The sequence below is a fragment of the Drosophila suzukii genome, chromosome 2L (genome assembly GCF_043229965.1).
Source record: "Drosophila suzukii chromosome 2L, CBGP_Dsuzu_IsoJpt1.0, whole genome shotgun sequence".
In the NCBI taxonomy this organism is placed as follows: Eukaryota; Metazoa; Arthropoda; class Insecta; order Diptera; family Drosophilidae; genus Drosophila; species Drosophila suzukii.
The window spans coordinates 15,076,318-15,091,801 of NC_092080.1; the positions used below are offsets into that span (position 1 = coordinate 15,076,318).

Sequence of the window (15,484 nt, forward strand, 5' to 3'; positions counted from 1 at the left end):
GACCACATATACTCATAAATGTAAGGCAAACTGGTGCTTAAACACAAACCGAAAACGAAACCAAACTGAACCACAAATCAAATTAAAATTCCAAAAAAAAAATGATACATATGATATCGTAATGCCCGGCTGGGAGTCATTAATCTCAGTGGGCCGTTAGAACCTCTCTTCACATAGAGGAAAACGGAGAGGAACTGCAACTGCGTTGATCTCTCAACAATTCCGCCGTCATATAGACCAAACAATGTAAACTCTTTGGCTGCCACGCATGACTTGGCATTTGCTGGAGCGCTTAACCCAAATCGAAACAAGATTTTTGGGATGGCAAAAGGGAGTTGCAGGGTGAAGTTTGAATACCCTTCTTGGTTAAGTGTGGAAAATTATCATACGATGTCTATAAGTCTTGTAAAATACCCACATAAAAAGAAAGATCTAACTTTCAAATGATCTTACTTTTAAATCAGAAGTACATTTCTTTTATTTGATCGTTTAGATTTAACGTTTTTTAAATGTAATTATAGAAAACTTCACTTTTGTTAAGTATATTTTGTAATTTTAGTCCTGAATTTTATGGTTTTATTATTTTAATGGTTTTTTTTATCAACTAAAGTAAAGTAAATTTAGCTAAAGAAGAACTGCAAATTTTCAATGCGAATTTTTTTTTAGACTATAAATTTGTGTAATATCTTTTAAAGTATTTTAAATTATCCCAAACTATGCAACGTCTTGGGTAAATATAATTTGTATGTTTTTAATAGAACATCCAACTGTAAGGCATAATACGAACACCCGATCTAAGTGACCAAGGCAACGCACTTCGATGACAACAATACCCAGAATCGAAAGTGCATGTGGCGCTGGAGAGCCAAAGCCTCACGACTTGCTTTAATCAGCGCTTTTTTGATCTGGGAAAAACAATTGCCGGCCGGCACAATATGACCACGAAGGGCCCTCTTCATCAGTGGAGCCCCCGATTGCCCCCGAATCTACAACTTCTTTGCTGGCACACAAAAATTGTTTTGAAAACTTGCTGAGTTTTCAATTGGGCACAAAGAGCGCAACGGGGAGGCACTTGGTATGTGCTTTGGGTTGGTGGGCTCGATTTGTTTGGTCAGCTCGGGGTGCCCATGCCCAGTAGCGACTGCTGACTTTATTGTTTGCCGGTGGCTGTTGGAGTAATCAGTGGGTTAAGTGCACTTTATGGCCGATCGACATCGACTCAAAAGCGGGCCTAGTTTTCCCTCAAAGGGGTACAACATCAATACTTGCCCCAGGCTGCTGTGAAGTTTGGCTTACAAAGCTCCAGCTAATAATCTCCTTCGCTTTGGTGTCCAAACTTGGACCCAGCTCTATTGTAAACATCGAATGGGAGGCGTAGTGCGCAGTTTTATCTCCGATGATTGATGAAGCTGGCTATGAAATGTTTGTTTTGCTCCAAAAATGTCGCGAACAGAATTTCAATTGTTGTCTATTTGGGAGTGACTTGAAAGATAATTTATGACGCCTTTGTAAATTAGAGATATGTGTCTTTAAAATAGATGTTCTTATTTTTTAAAACTTGTAGTTATTAAAACACCAATATACATTTAAAATGTTTTAATTGGATTTTTAGGCCTTTATAACCTCTTTCCGGTCTGAGCAATATAATATGCAATTATGTAAGCCGCCAGCTCCATTCACAAACTATTTTATCAATGAAAACCAAATGGCTCAAGCCGACTTTACTGAATGAATTTTGATTTTCCTTGACCGACGAAGTCTTAACTTGTTTTCCAGCCAACGCTCGGTTTTTCAGGCCAACAGACCCACGCTGAAAATGCAGTAAGACTTGGATACACCTCGTACCATAAAAAATCATATCAACAAAAGTTACAACCAAACTTGCTAACAAAAAGATACACGAGCGTAGGAGTCAAAGGAAAAGTTGCCACGCGCCAACCTGTCGAGCTTCCCATTAATTACCCAAAATATTGGCTTGACATCAAGACGTTCCAAGAACTGGAGCTCTTTATGTGTGTTTCATGTATACGTAATGGGGTGTGAGACCGATGGAAAAACGGAAGTCTTATGAGGGGGCGGTTCCATAAAGACAAGAGATGATTTTTGTTATGCACCAACTTTTATGCCATACGCCATATGCCATCATGCCATAAACGGCACCAAATTGATAGCGCTACTTCGATAGACAATGACCTACATTATTATAATAGTTTTCCAGATGCTAGAGAGTAGGTGGTACTATGTAATAAAAATAATGCAAGATAAAAGGAACACCCACCTTAGAGCAAATGATTAGGTTTCAAGTTGATAAAGTGAGTGAATAGCTCAAATGCTAATCAAGAACAAAGGGTTAAATCTATAAAAATATAAGAAAGGGTTCTTTACCCAACAAATACATCATTATAATACAAACACAACCTGACCGTGTAAGTAAAGGCATGAGCCAAAACGAATTGAATTTCAGAGCAGTATCGAATGGAGACCGGACAAAGTTGATTGGTAGTCTCTCGGGGCGTGACGAGATGAGACGAGAAGCTTCCCACTTCATCGCATGCCTCTGCTGGGGACCATTGTGGCAATCGAAAACCAACTGCCGAGCTAGACAATCGCTGGCAACTGCTCAAGTATCTCACAGATATAGATACATATGTATATAGATGCACCAACGTCTCGTGCACTCACAATTGTGTCAACGCTGCACATTCTCGCTTTTTTCTCACATTACCAGTGTCTTTGAGTAACTGAATAATACGAGCGACTTGTTGCCTTGCTTTCTATCGCCTGGCTAATTTGCAACTTTCCACATGCCACCAAGTACTGCATATATATATATCTATGTACTGTATCTCATGGATTCGAGTAATGACAGTGGGTGTAGTCGTCATGGGGAGATGTGAAAATGTTGATGTTATGCTTGATTTTTTCAGCGATTTATGTGTCATTGTTTTGGCGTTTGAAATTACCCAGTCCCAGACTCACTCTCATTGGGGAAGATGGAGATGGAGATGGCTTATTGCTGATGCCGCGGTTCCAATGGTAATGTGATGTTGATAACTTTCCCTCCTCACAATTGTTTTCAAGTGCGTGTCGGGCGGAAGTTGGTTCCATGGCTTGATCTATGCAAGATGATGTAATGATAGTGGGTGCCGCTGCCTCTGATTAGCCGAATTAGTGCTGCATTCGAAATGGAAAGTTTTTCGCTTGAATAGCCACCGAAAATTTTCACGATTTTCGCTCACCTTTTTGGTTAAATTCAATTTGAATGTTATGAGGCAAATAACGATCGTAGACCCTTTTTTGTTAAATACTTTACCTTTTGTGTATAGTTTTTTTTTATATTTAAAACTGGAGGCGAAAAAAGAGAACCTATTCGCCTACATAACGACCACGTCTAGTGTTTTGATGATGAGTATCCCACGCGAGGTTAATATCGAAAACAAAGATCACAGAAGTCATAAAATATGCGATAGAGTCGAAAACAACTTAGATTAGTATTTATATCATTAGGTAAGTTCAGAGGTATTACTCCACAAATATATATTTCAAAAACCATTGAATGCACTTTAATTTTGTAAATTAAAGTGAATGGTAACGACTTCGATTATAATGGAATGCTGACTTGGGGATTGCTGCTCAATGGTGATGCGGATTGTTATAAAGTGTGTCAACTATTGGTATTGACAAATGCAAATGATCTACTTTCAAAGTCTGACTGTCGTTACCTGTCGCCATCTTTCAACTGCTCTTACAACATCATCTTTATCGACATGAAATGCCCCTATTGAGTTAGTTGACTCCTTTGTTTATTCAAAGCTGGCGGCTTGTTAGGCTTCCTGAGCTAGGACAACCCCAGTTATTATGTCATAGGATTCCCAATTTCGACCTATAATAGAACCATGGCACGCAGGCTGCCGAAAATGCCAGAAGTCAATTAAAAGTCCATTATCCACACCATGGATGCTGCCCAGACCAACAGAACTGCCTGTGGATTTGTTTAATAAACAATTTCCGCTTCGATTTGTAGAATGGCATGAGGGTGAGGGTGAGGTTGAGGCCGAGAATGAGGATGAGGCTTCCCCCGAATCGGAGCTAATTAACCTGACTGCTTCTGATGCCCCGGCAATTATGCCAGCTTGGAGTGTGAAGAGTCACCCGCTGGTGCAGAGTGGGTTTCTCGATGGGGAATGGGGTCTGATTGGGGCCCCAGGCTGAGGTGTTTTTACCTTGGCCCTGCGATAGGAAGTCGCAGCTTCCTTTTGTCGATGGACGCACTGTGCACCGCGTTCTTTGCGCTTCGATGCCCTCACATTTTTGCGTAAAATTAGCCAGCAATTCGCTTTGGCTTCCCTTCAGTTTATTGATTGTGGTTCGCTACCGATCGATCCACTATTTCCACAATTGGCAGTCGGCTTCACTTGGTATTTTTCCCTTTAATCAAAAGCCGACAAATGCAGCTTTGCTGGTGGAAAAAAGAACTGGAGTCATATAGCAAATCGATGTCACTCGAATCAATTAACCCTTTGTGTAGCCATGTGAGCACATTTTTTAGCTCGGACAGCGTTGATGGAAAATTTTACTTTGTTGTGTAATTGTGTATTATTTTAAAGTTTTTTAATATTTGTTTGTTACTTGTTATATATTTTATTTTCAAAATTCATAAATAGTAAGTATTAACATTTTTAATTAAGAAATGAATTTAACTAAGAGACTTTTTCTAAGAATTCGGATGGGATATGGCTGCTTCAAGACCTTATTACTGCATCATAGATTGTTGGAAAAATCAGAAAAATATAGGAAAGGGACTTCGACTTCCCCTATTGGACCGACCAGCTTCCACCGGAAAATATTTGCTTCCGTTCTCTGCCTGGCCCATTCTATGGACTGGAAAATAAATTACAATTAAATGCAACAAACATGCAACACAATTATTCACTGCGGAACGCGGCGGATGTTTATTATCAAGTGGATACGCAGCGACAACGTCATTAGCCCCAGTTCCCCCTGGTCAGTGCCCATCATCAATGGTTCTCTCCATCTCGAAAACCCCCGCCATAGCCCTTTTCCCGATCCGGCGACAGTAAAAGTGGCCCAGGCATGCTAATCCGGAAGTAGGTCATTTTCCGAACGCAAATGAAAGCGTGTGCTCGAGCCGAACTCCAGCTGAAAAGCGTTAAAAATCATGGCAAAACATATGGGATCCGCTGGCATGGGAAATTGAAACCGAAAACTTCAGTGAAAAGTGACTCAAATGAGAGTCGCAGACAGAGATATGATCATCATAATAATACGGCAATCAAAATGAGAAAAAAGGCAGCGTCTTTCTACGGGAAAGTACCTTAAAATAATGGAGATTCAGAGGTATGAATATGGACAGTAACATTAAGTATAATTACCAGATCTTAGAAACTATATTATTTATTAAAATTGTTTGGATTAATAAAAATACTTCAAATATAACTTTAACCGACCTTTCTTACAGCTTGCCTTTTGCATATAACACCATTGTGTGGGTGCTACTTAAAAAGCTTTAAAATGATCAGCAATGATTAGCTGGTAAATGTTGCCCTCTAATTGAAATTTAAATGCGCATTTAAATAATAGATTTTCGTTCCGATTGCCTTCTAAGGTGAATTCCAATATACTATCAATTCTACACCAAAATAGGCTTGGATTACAAGGCAGTAACGACTTTTGACCATTTGTGGGGCCGCGGCAATTTAAATAACTTGCCGCAGACACCACGCAAAATGCGAGCAACTTGCGCGTCAATAGCTATAATTTTGACAATTAGTAGTGGACACCCACCAAAATAGGGGGAATACTATTCACAGAGTGACCGCTCAACACCCACGATTTGGCCATGTCTCAGTTTTATGAATCCCACGTCCAATTTCGTTTTCAATTTGACGCGTGCGCAGGCGCAAGATTTAATTTACATATTCAAGATGTGGGCGAAATTTTAGTATGAGTTCTCATTTAACTCGCAGTGCGGATGTCGGAAATTTTGGGATTGCAGTTTCACTTTTGGCCCAAGACAATGGTGTGCTTTTCATATATCCGAGCATGCATTATTACATTAATTTGGCTTGGGAATTCTTTTTGGATTGTTTTCATTATTCCGATGATATGAAGAATATTACTTAGTTATATATTAAAAGTAATTTATTTTCTTGAGCTGATTAGCATTTTCATCGACCAGAAAAGTTGATCTGAGGGTCTGCCTTCAAGAAAGTCTTTACTTAACTTCACGGTATATTAAAACCTTACGATATTGATTTGTTCAGATTATTTGAATCTTGGAAATAAAAGTATATATTAATCTATGTTAAATACTTGAATATGGAAGGTATCTTTGAATGGTTGATTGCAGCTCGTAAGTTTTATATGAAAATATTTTAAAGATAGTTTTTCAAGATTTACTTTATATATCAAAATTTAGTTGTTTGCTGCTCTGTGACTGAGATAGGAGCGCAACATTTGAAATCAGAGTACGTGGAAGAATCTTCTAATGGAAACGATATACAGGAATTCCCAAAGGAGGTGATCTATAACCAAAGGGCATTGATGCAACTCAAGCGAATATTGAACGCCCAGTTAGCTATTAACTCAGATTTGAGATCGCAGGTGAACAAGCGTAATGCCTATTTACAATATATGGACCAACGTGCAATAGTAGCCAAGCTAAATTGGACTAACACAAGGAATGCAGTAATGAAAGCCCGTCAAGTATTGTCCCAGAAGAAAGTGAAACTCGATTATAGTTGGCTTTTAATGGAGCGATGCCAAAGCACCAAGTATCGGGAAGATAAGGTACGTCGACTTGCCGAAAGGCTGGCCGACAAAAAGTCCGAAGATTTCCATCCGATGGCCAGGAAGCAATTTCTATTGAAGTACCTAAGAATTCTGGAGAGCTTTGAAGACCAGATAGTTCAAGAAACCCGTGCTGGTATGGGGCTGTCCAAAAAAAGGAAAACAAAAATGGCCGATACGTCTAATTCTGCAGACATCGTTTAATTTGATGCTTTGTACGACTTGGTTGTCTTTTAAAATAAATAAAAGTAACTGGCATGTGTGGGTCTTACTATTTTATGGGACACATTTGGATAGTAAGTCAGTTTAGCTTAATAAAAGTCAAGCAGAACGAAACACCATCCGTTGCAATAGCCTTTTGTAACTAGAAATCTCTATATAAGCCAGATCTTCAGAGTTTTTCAAACTTTAAGTAGTAGCAGTTTCTTCGAGATGAGAGTGTTATTCCTTTGTTTTGCAGTTCTACGTAAGTTGGCTTATGCAACGTAAGACATTTATTAAAGAACATTTTTTTGTTAGTTTTGCTGGTTAACGATGCAGTAGCACAGCAACATGATCCACCTGTGAGCGGTTTTCCAAAAAGTGCTTTGACACCCCAGAATGTCACATCCAAGAGCGAATCTTTGCAAAAAGATTCTTCCAAGAAAGATACAATGAAGACCGATTCTTCTGTGCTTTTAAAAGAACCATCTAAAAAAGACTTGACGCACAATGAAAGTTATTCTCCTAGAAGTGATTGGAAATATTCACGTGTGAGAGACTTACCCCTAGAAGATGATCCGAATGCTGATTTGACACCCCAGAATGTTTTACCCAAGATTGAATCTCTGGAAAAAGAACCTCCCAAAAATGCTATAAGTAGCGATTCTTCTTTGCTTTTAAAAGAACCATCTAAGAAAATCTTGACGCAAAATGAATCTATATTCCCCAAGAACGATTCAACGAAAAGTAATTCATCTAAGAGTGATTCTTGGAAATATTCAAGTGTGAGCGATTTACCCCTAGAAGATGATCCGAATGTTGACTTGACACCCCAGAATGACTTACCCAAGAGCGAATCTCTGCAAAAAGATTCTTCCAAGAATGATATGATGGGGAGCGATTCTTCAGTGCCTTTGATAGAACCATCTAAGGAAGCCTTGACGCACAATGGTTTAATTTTCCCCAAGAACGATTCAACGATAAGTAATTCTCCTAAAAGTGGTTTGAAATATTCACGTGTGGACGATTTACCTTTAGAAGATAATCCGAATAGAGATTCCTTGCTGAATGGTACATCGGCAAATGGTTCTTTAAAAAAAGATCCTCCGTTGAACAAAAAAACCAAATCGGATTTCTTACTAGTAGTTCCAAGTGAAAGTAGTATAGAAAATGACCTGGACAATGATGTCCCTTTAACTGACCAACTTTTATCACCAACTTCTGAGACAATCAAGGCGTTCAAAATGAGGTTGCTGGAAGAGCACTCTAAAACGCAGCATTTACAGAATCAGTCAGGAAACTTACTAAAGGAAATTCTAGTTAGCAATTCTGTAGTCCTTAAAGTTCAAGAGCTAAGCCATAATTTGGTGGGAGAGATGAATGAAGTGAATCGCAAGCTGCTGGAGATTCATTTGCAGTTGGAAAATGTCCAAAAGCAGTTGAAGAGGTGCCAGGGAAGACTCACTGGTGATGTTCTACTCCAGATTGCCGATCACGAGTCCAATAGGTTGGTCAAGGAGGAGCGGGAGCCCATCATCAGGTATAGCCATCGGAATAGGTACCTAAAACTCCTAAGGGATCTGCGGCGAAAGGTCAAGGGCGAAATCCAGAAAATCACCCGACTAGTTGAGGATACAACCACAACCATGAAGCCCACTCCGGGGATGTTCCCAACTCTACCTTGGTGATAGTCATTGTAAAAACGTAGTTTTTATTCAAATACAAATGCAAAAAAAAAACAAACACATACCGATATTACTGATTCATAGGATAACCTTCAAATTGCGCGCTTCGTACAGATGATCACATTAGCTGGAATAATTCAGATTCTGAACGCTTAGGCTATAAGCTTTGAAAATGGTTTACAGTCTACAGAATAACTTTAAACAATGAACTACATCGCGCTTCTCTGCATTTTCAGTAAGTTTTTAAGGGATGTTAGAGATTTTTCAAGACTCCCATTTTTGTTCAATACACAGCGTACATTTGCCTTTGGCAATTTACTGAAGCTGCTCCATACATAAGCATTGAGTCTAGTTCAAGATCCAAGTCCGAGAAAATGGTGGGTGGCTTAATGAGAACTCTTTATGACTTGAATGTTCAGGACAAAGTGGATGATTTCACTGGGCAACTGGTTCACAGGCGGCAGGCAGACTTTAAATCGGATTTTATGAGCCCGGAAGCTTTGAACCAATTACATCGTAATTTAGGCATACATATAAATATATAAGCAAGTTTGTAATTTTTTAAGTACTGTTTTCGAGCATGTACTCGAAAATCAGTGTATACATGTTAATCTAATCACAATCGATAAAGATATGCATTAATTTATCTTATACAACTACAACATATGATCTAACCGTTTTTAATAAATTCTAATATTAAAATATAACACTTGTACGAGTAGGATACTGATATTTTGAAACTCTTAAAATTATAAAGTAAGACAAATAAAAACAGCCGAGAAAACAGAAGGAAACATTTATGAAATACATTTCAGAGGTCCACCTTAACTGTAAGTCATAAAGTATCCTCTAGATCAACTTTCTCAAATATGGTATCAGTAATAGGCTATAGTATGGCGCCTCTTTAAATATGGTTTGACCCTTTGGTCTGGTTCTAGTTCTTCTGATTTTGACCGACTTATACCTGTTTCTAGCTACCTGTTGTCTCCTTTGTGATCTTCTTCGTCTGCCCTAATTTACGCGATGACAATGCATTGGAATATTGCCCTTAACTGGAATTGAAAATAGTGTTGTGTTACATGCTTTTAAAATGCCCTTTCCCTGCTTGAGAACTATTCATTTGACAGATTTATGCATACTTTCAGTTTGAACATAGCACCCTTTCCTCAATTTCTTCGCTGCATGAGTTCCAAAGAGTTCCAAAATTTATGATATGGATTTTGTTAGCTAAAAATGAGTTCACTTTTATGGCTGTCTGTTGAAAATTATGTAAAATATATATTTCTCCGACCCAATAAAATATTACCAGACTGTCTGTTTCTATGCGACTTACAATTTCAGTGTTAAAACTGATCATTAAAGAGTTCTATGCTACTCAAGGAAAGGTAAAAATATAATTACTTGGGCTTATCGCAGTAAAATTTTGATATTTCCTTTCTTACCGCAGCCAAAAACTTGTTTCAACTTATTTACCTAATCCTTTTAAGGGTTCATCAACCAACAAACATCTAAGCCTCCAGTCTAACTCCGTCTTCTTTTTTTTACGAGTCGCTCTCAGTAAAAATGTCACGTAATCAAACATGAAAATATACGAAAATAAATTTCATATAAACACATACTTAAATGCAAGAATCTTATTATATTTAAGGCACATGACAATCCATTATAAACGTTAAAACAAAAAAAATTATATCCACATATTTACATACCAACACATTTTTCATATCATTTATATTCCTTGGCCACAAGACTGATGCCGCACACCAAAAATAATCGTCCGAAGAGGCAAAGCCGCTTTGTCATGTTGATGACAGCTTTAGCCAAGATGGAACGAGTTAAAAACTTTATTATTTTGGCAGAGAACAAACTTCTACATTTGGAGAATATGATTAGAATTTAAAGGATTCCAAAATTTATTACAGATCGATAGAAATTTTATTGTAATAAGATACAATTTTTCCTTTGTATGGTCTAGCAAATGAGGTTTAATACTCTTTTATTGAATTTTTTGGCAAGGAACAACTATTCGGGACCAAACAAACACATATTTTTTAGATTTAATTTTTATTAATAATATTTGTAATTAAAATATTTTGTCAACCCACCTTTAATAGATAAAATCATTACATAATTATTACTAGTAATTGATTGGTGATCGTATTAAGCATATAGAACATTATTAGATGATATTACCTACGTTTAATTAATTAAAATTAACAAATTGGTTAACACTCTTTGATTTCTACCTGAGTTGCGAGTCAAGTGAACACCTGGCCAAGGCCTAACTCCGAACACTTCACAGCCAAGTGTTTACTACTTAGCCGGCTCTCACACTGAGTTGGTTACTTTCCAAATGACTTTTGTATCGATCGCAGAAGGACAATAGAAATTAAATCGCATTCGTTGCGACGTGGGACAGGAAACGGAAACGAGAAACAACCGAAACATCGATTCGCATTCAGTGGAGACATCCTGCGGTGTCTTTGTGCCGCTTGAAGTGAATCCCGACTCTTGAATGAAACCAACAACTGCCTACAAGAAAATACATTTCCACTCATTGTCTATTCGAATACGTTTTATCTCAAGCTGGGAGGTTTTTCATCTGCCAGTCAGTTAGTTTCCCTGTTAGCCCAGTTTAAAAAGAAGGCAAAACTAAAAATTTCCTTTCATGAAAGTTAAGGTAATAAAATGAATTCTGGAATAGTAAATATATGTAGAAACTAAAAAAAATGTAATATTTTATAGTGTAAAACCTATCTCATCAATTCATAAAAAATCAAATAGCTCAAAATGTTTGTTTTTCTTCACTATCAGGAAGATATTTCTAAAGCCTTTTTAGCATAGTAAGCATAAAAAGCTGTTTGACATAAATGTTACCCAGGGTAGAAGGGAAATTTATGTCACCTATCAGAGCTTTATTATTTGCAAACTTAACAAACACAATGTGTTTACTTAGCTGCGCGCCGTCCGATTAAATTATGATAAGGTTTGATTGATGGCAGCCTATTTAGAGCGATTCCTCCCCCTCATCAACATCGCGTCCTCAGACAATTGCTATGAGCCAATTACAAATAAGTGCTTAAAATCATAAATAAATCTAAAGCCAACACAAAGGGGTTCATTTTGCGTCATTTGCCTCACGCAGATAAGACTTCACTTCCTGTGACAAGCAAGCCAAATGAATTTGACAGACAACTCGAGATAAATATTAATGTGTATGCTATTCCTTCTAAAGGATAGGATAACATTCAGAGTCTGAATTTTATAGTTTAGACTCCAAAAACGCTGATAAACAATGGGTTATGCTTTTTTAAAGGATAAATATTTAGTTTGGGATAATATAAACGAATATTTTTGACTTGTTTATTATCACAGCTGCCTGTAAAGGTCTGTGTTTGTTTGGCAATATTGCTTATTTCACATGTAGTGCAAAAAAATTAGGGGAAATCAACAACGGCAAATTGGAATTTATTTGTTTAAAAGAGATGAATCATTCGACAAAGTTTTCCTTCCTAGATAAGCTTCTCGTTATCCAAGTAATAACAAATATTAAAAAAAGGCAATTATAATTTATCGTAGTACCCACAACAAAGTCGAGGAGTAGACGGGTGTAATCAGGGTGTTTTTCGTTTTCTCTCCATTTATTTAGTAATAGGAAACGTTAATTCAAAAAATACTTAGCTAATTTAGAGCTAAGACAAATTTACTGTCCTAGCAAAGGCAATACTGTTTTTTAATCAAGATTTTTGTCTGATATTAATTCAATTTAGGCAAAAATCACCCTCTTATACTTAAAAGTGACCCTTGGGTGTAAAAGATAAAAATATATAATGGGGCTCCACAAAATCAGAAAGCCACTAAAGGTCGAATAAATCGCCACCACAGCTTACCCTTTCAAAAAGTACACTCAAAAAAGTAAGAAAAATATTTACAAAATATAAAAATTTTCACAGAGAAACAAATATTAGAAAACAGAAGATTTTTTTAATAAACTTTGATAATATTTTCATTACAAAACAATTGTTGTAAGATTTTTAATTTTGAGTGTACTTGTTCAATTGAACTGTTTGGAAAGAGTTTCTATCCAATTAATTAACCGTCCTCCTATTTTTCTTTTGGCGTATTAGCGCTTTTGTCCCCCCAAATGACAAAAGTACCGAAATGCCAAAATTGGGGGCTAATCAGTTAATTGCCTGAGTCGAGTTTGCCGGTAAAGTAACAGAGTGCCGGAATTGTGCGTGGGTTTCCGCCAGAGTAGACCCAAGGAATCTTTAATTGTCTAAACAATGGCAAATCACACAACTCACGCGACCGTGAAATTCCGATAAGACGTGAGTTCTGAGTCCTGGAAGAGTTCAGAGCTTGGTTTATTTTAATCTGTTTGGGGAAATTGATTAACTGCTCAATCGATTGCCAATTTTCCGATTCTCTAACTCGACTCCCACGTCTGTCTCCTGCAGGCTGGTGTTTCTTTTATGGCTCTTTGCGGTTTCTGATTCACGATTTGCTAATTTCTCCAAATTCATTTTCTTGTCTCGCTGTTTTTGCCATTTTCTACGGCATGGGGTTTCCCACACGCCCCTCTTTGGTTTCAATCAATTAGATTGAAAGTGAAAACCTGAAAGTGTGAGTGAAAATTATTTTCAATCAAACCACTTTGATTAGAGCATTCATTTTGATTAGCTCTAATGAGGCGGGCGATTGTCGGCCGGAGTATGTACATAAATGTCGATATCTGTAATTGCCAAGTTGGTTTATGCAATTCTCCATTCCTCTCCATGAGGCAAGTTGGCCCATTCGCGTATATTGGAGCACCCGCACAGTAGGAAAATTAATTTCAAATTTGTTTCTGCCCGAAAATAATAATCAAAAAAGTCAGCAGACCACAAAATTAATTTGGGCTTCTGTATCTGTTCCTCAGATGTGCACCACATGAGTCGATGAGATGAGATGCGGTTATACACTTTTTAAGAAGATGTTATAACTCTTAGAATCAGCACAATAAACCGGATATTTTCAAATGTTATGATGAATACTTCATAACTACATTTTGTTTTATTATTTTAATACATAATAATAATAGTTTGTTTAATCATATTTTATTATTTCAGCTGAGGTATCCATTATTTTGAACTTATACATTTTCCGGTAAATGTATCTTCTCGATTGTTATTTCTGGGCTTTCAAGCGGCACTTGTTCTGATTAACCCTTTGCTGGAAGCCCAAATAATTATAAATTAATGTGTAGCCAGCTGCCGGTTATTCCCCTCCCCTCCTCTTTTATTTACATTGTTTTTCCCTTTTCTCCTTCTGTTAATATAATTATATGGGGTTTGTATTGGTTTTAATTGTGCCGCTTTTGATGTTGCGTTTGGCACATATTTTGTTGCTAAACCAGAGTTTTTCGTTTGCGCAAAATATTTGTGAGTCAAAGAATATATTTCTGCAAGACAAAAAATTGTAGTTAAGATTCTCGCTGCCACATACATATAAATTGTTATTTTATAGATGTGTTTTAATTTATACCTTGAAGAATATCGAATCAGCAAATAAGATTAGCCATATCCGATTTGCTTCCTAATAACTGATAAGAATTAACTATTAATAAGTTTTTCCTGGTGAATCAGGATGAGGGTCTTACAACTAATAAGTATTGGCATATATTCGGGTTTAAATATTTCTCGTTAATATAAACGTTTTTTTATATTTTCATACCCATTGTTAGCTATTCTTGGATTATCTTTATTGGTCGCCGCTAAAGGGAAGCCGAAATGGTACAATTTGCATAAAGGCATTCCATATCCCATATTAGGACCGACCATTTAATATTAAACATAGCAATAAAGTTTCTACGTAATGTGAACTTCGTTGAGAATCGTTGAGTTATTGATGTGTGGTTAGCGCTAAGCTGAGAATTGCTTACTGCATTCAAATAGCAATGGGCAACAATGGAAAAAGGGTTGCTGCCTTATTTCGATATAATATCAAAACAGGCATCCACTTTAATTTAATATTACGATAAGTAAGTGACTTAGTCTTGAATTTCTTAGAAAATTATTTGTGATAAGAAATAAAAAAAAAGGGACAAAGTGAAATATAAACAACATTCAGCTTGCATGTTGATTCATAATAGGTCTGGCATTGAGACTGATTTGCATGGTCAGCTTATCTGTATGAGTTTCTCGGCGGCCAATTGTATACTGCACGTGCGACAGCAGAGCTCAGGCAAAGAAAAAATCGTATCCCACGGGAAAAAGTCCAATGCCTTTGAACACTGGCTTTAATGCAGAATATGTTCGATTTAGCATCAGCAGAAATTCGAAAACACATCAATAATAAATGTTTTATTTCTAAGATATGGATTAAAATTATTATTCTAATTCTTTGTTTCACACAAAAAAGCCTACCTTTTGCAGAATCTTCTCATGTTTGTCAAAAGCCGCACCTTTCCACCTTTTATTAGTTATCAATGACTTTTAATACTCTTGGAATTCATTCATAGCCAGGCATTGACAATTTGTCAGTCATCCGCTCATTCAAAGTCTTAAGATGTGTTAACATGTAAATTGATATCTCAAAATTGTTCATTGCCTTAATGACTGAGAACGAACGCAACGCAAAGATAAAATTTACGATCGTCGGAAGAGGCAAAAGGAACATGCAAATAAACCTATTTACATACCATATATGCGATGAATAAACTTGGTAATGATGCCCTACAAATGGATTAACCGACGATGCCCCGATCAATGGAGCTTTCGTGTGGTTTTATTTTTATGCCGTCCAAT

At 37.0% G+C, this 15,484-nt stretch overlaps 2 protein-coding genes and 1 long non-coding RNA gene across 3 annotated transcripts; all 3 read left to right on the forward strand.

Moving 5' to 3' along the window:
- The first annotated feature begins 6,320 nt into the window (after nt 1-6,320).
- LOC108012341 (uncharacterized) lies at nt 6,321-7,072 on the forward strand. The gene is made up of 2 exons (XR_010655428.2): nt 6,321-6,373; nt 6,440-7,072. It is a non-coding gene; the product is annotated as an uncharacterized lncRNA (long non-coding RNA).
- Nucleotides 7,073-7,167: 95 nt separating this feature from the next.
- Nucleotides 7,168-8,767, forward strand: Acp26Aa (Accessory gland protein 26Aa). The gene is made up of 2 exons (XM_017072441.4): nt 7,168-7,276; nt 7,330-8,767. Exons 1-2 carry the CDS (start codon nt 7,243-7,245, stop codon nt 8,697-8,699), a joined length of 1,404 nt encoding a protein of 467 aa, XP_016927930.3. The 5' UTR covers nt 7,168-7,242; the 3' UTR covers nt 8,700-8,767.
- Nucleotides 8,768-8,799: 32 nt separating this feature from the next.
- On the forward strand, nt 8,800-9,420 carry Acp26Ab (Accessory gland protein 26Ab). Its single transcript, XM_017072453.4, has 2 exons — nt 8,800-8,931; nt 8,991-9,420. The coding sequence occupies exons 1-2, from the start codon at nt 8,901-8,903 to the stop codon at nt 9,239-9,241; spliced, it is 282 nt and encodes a 93-aa protein (XP_016927942.3). The 5' UTR covers nt 8,800-8,900; the 3' UTR covers nt 9,242-9,420.
- Nucleotides 9,421-15,484: the final 6,064 nt, after the last annotated feature.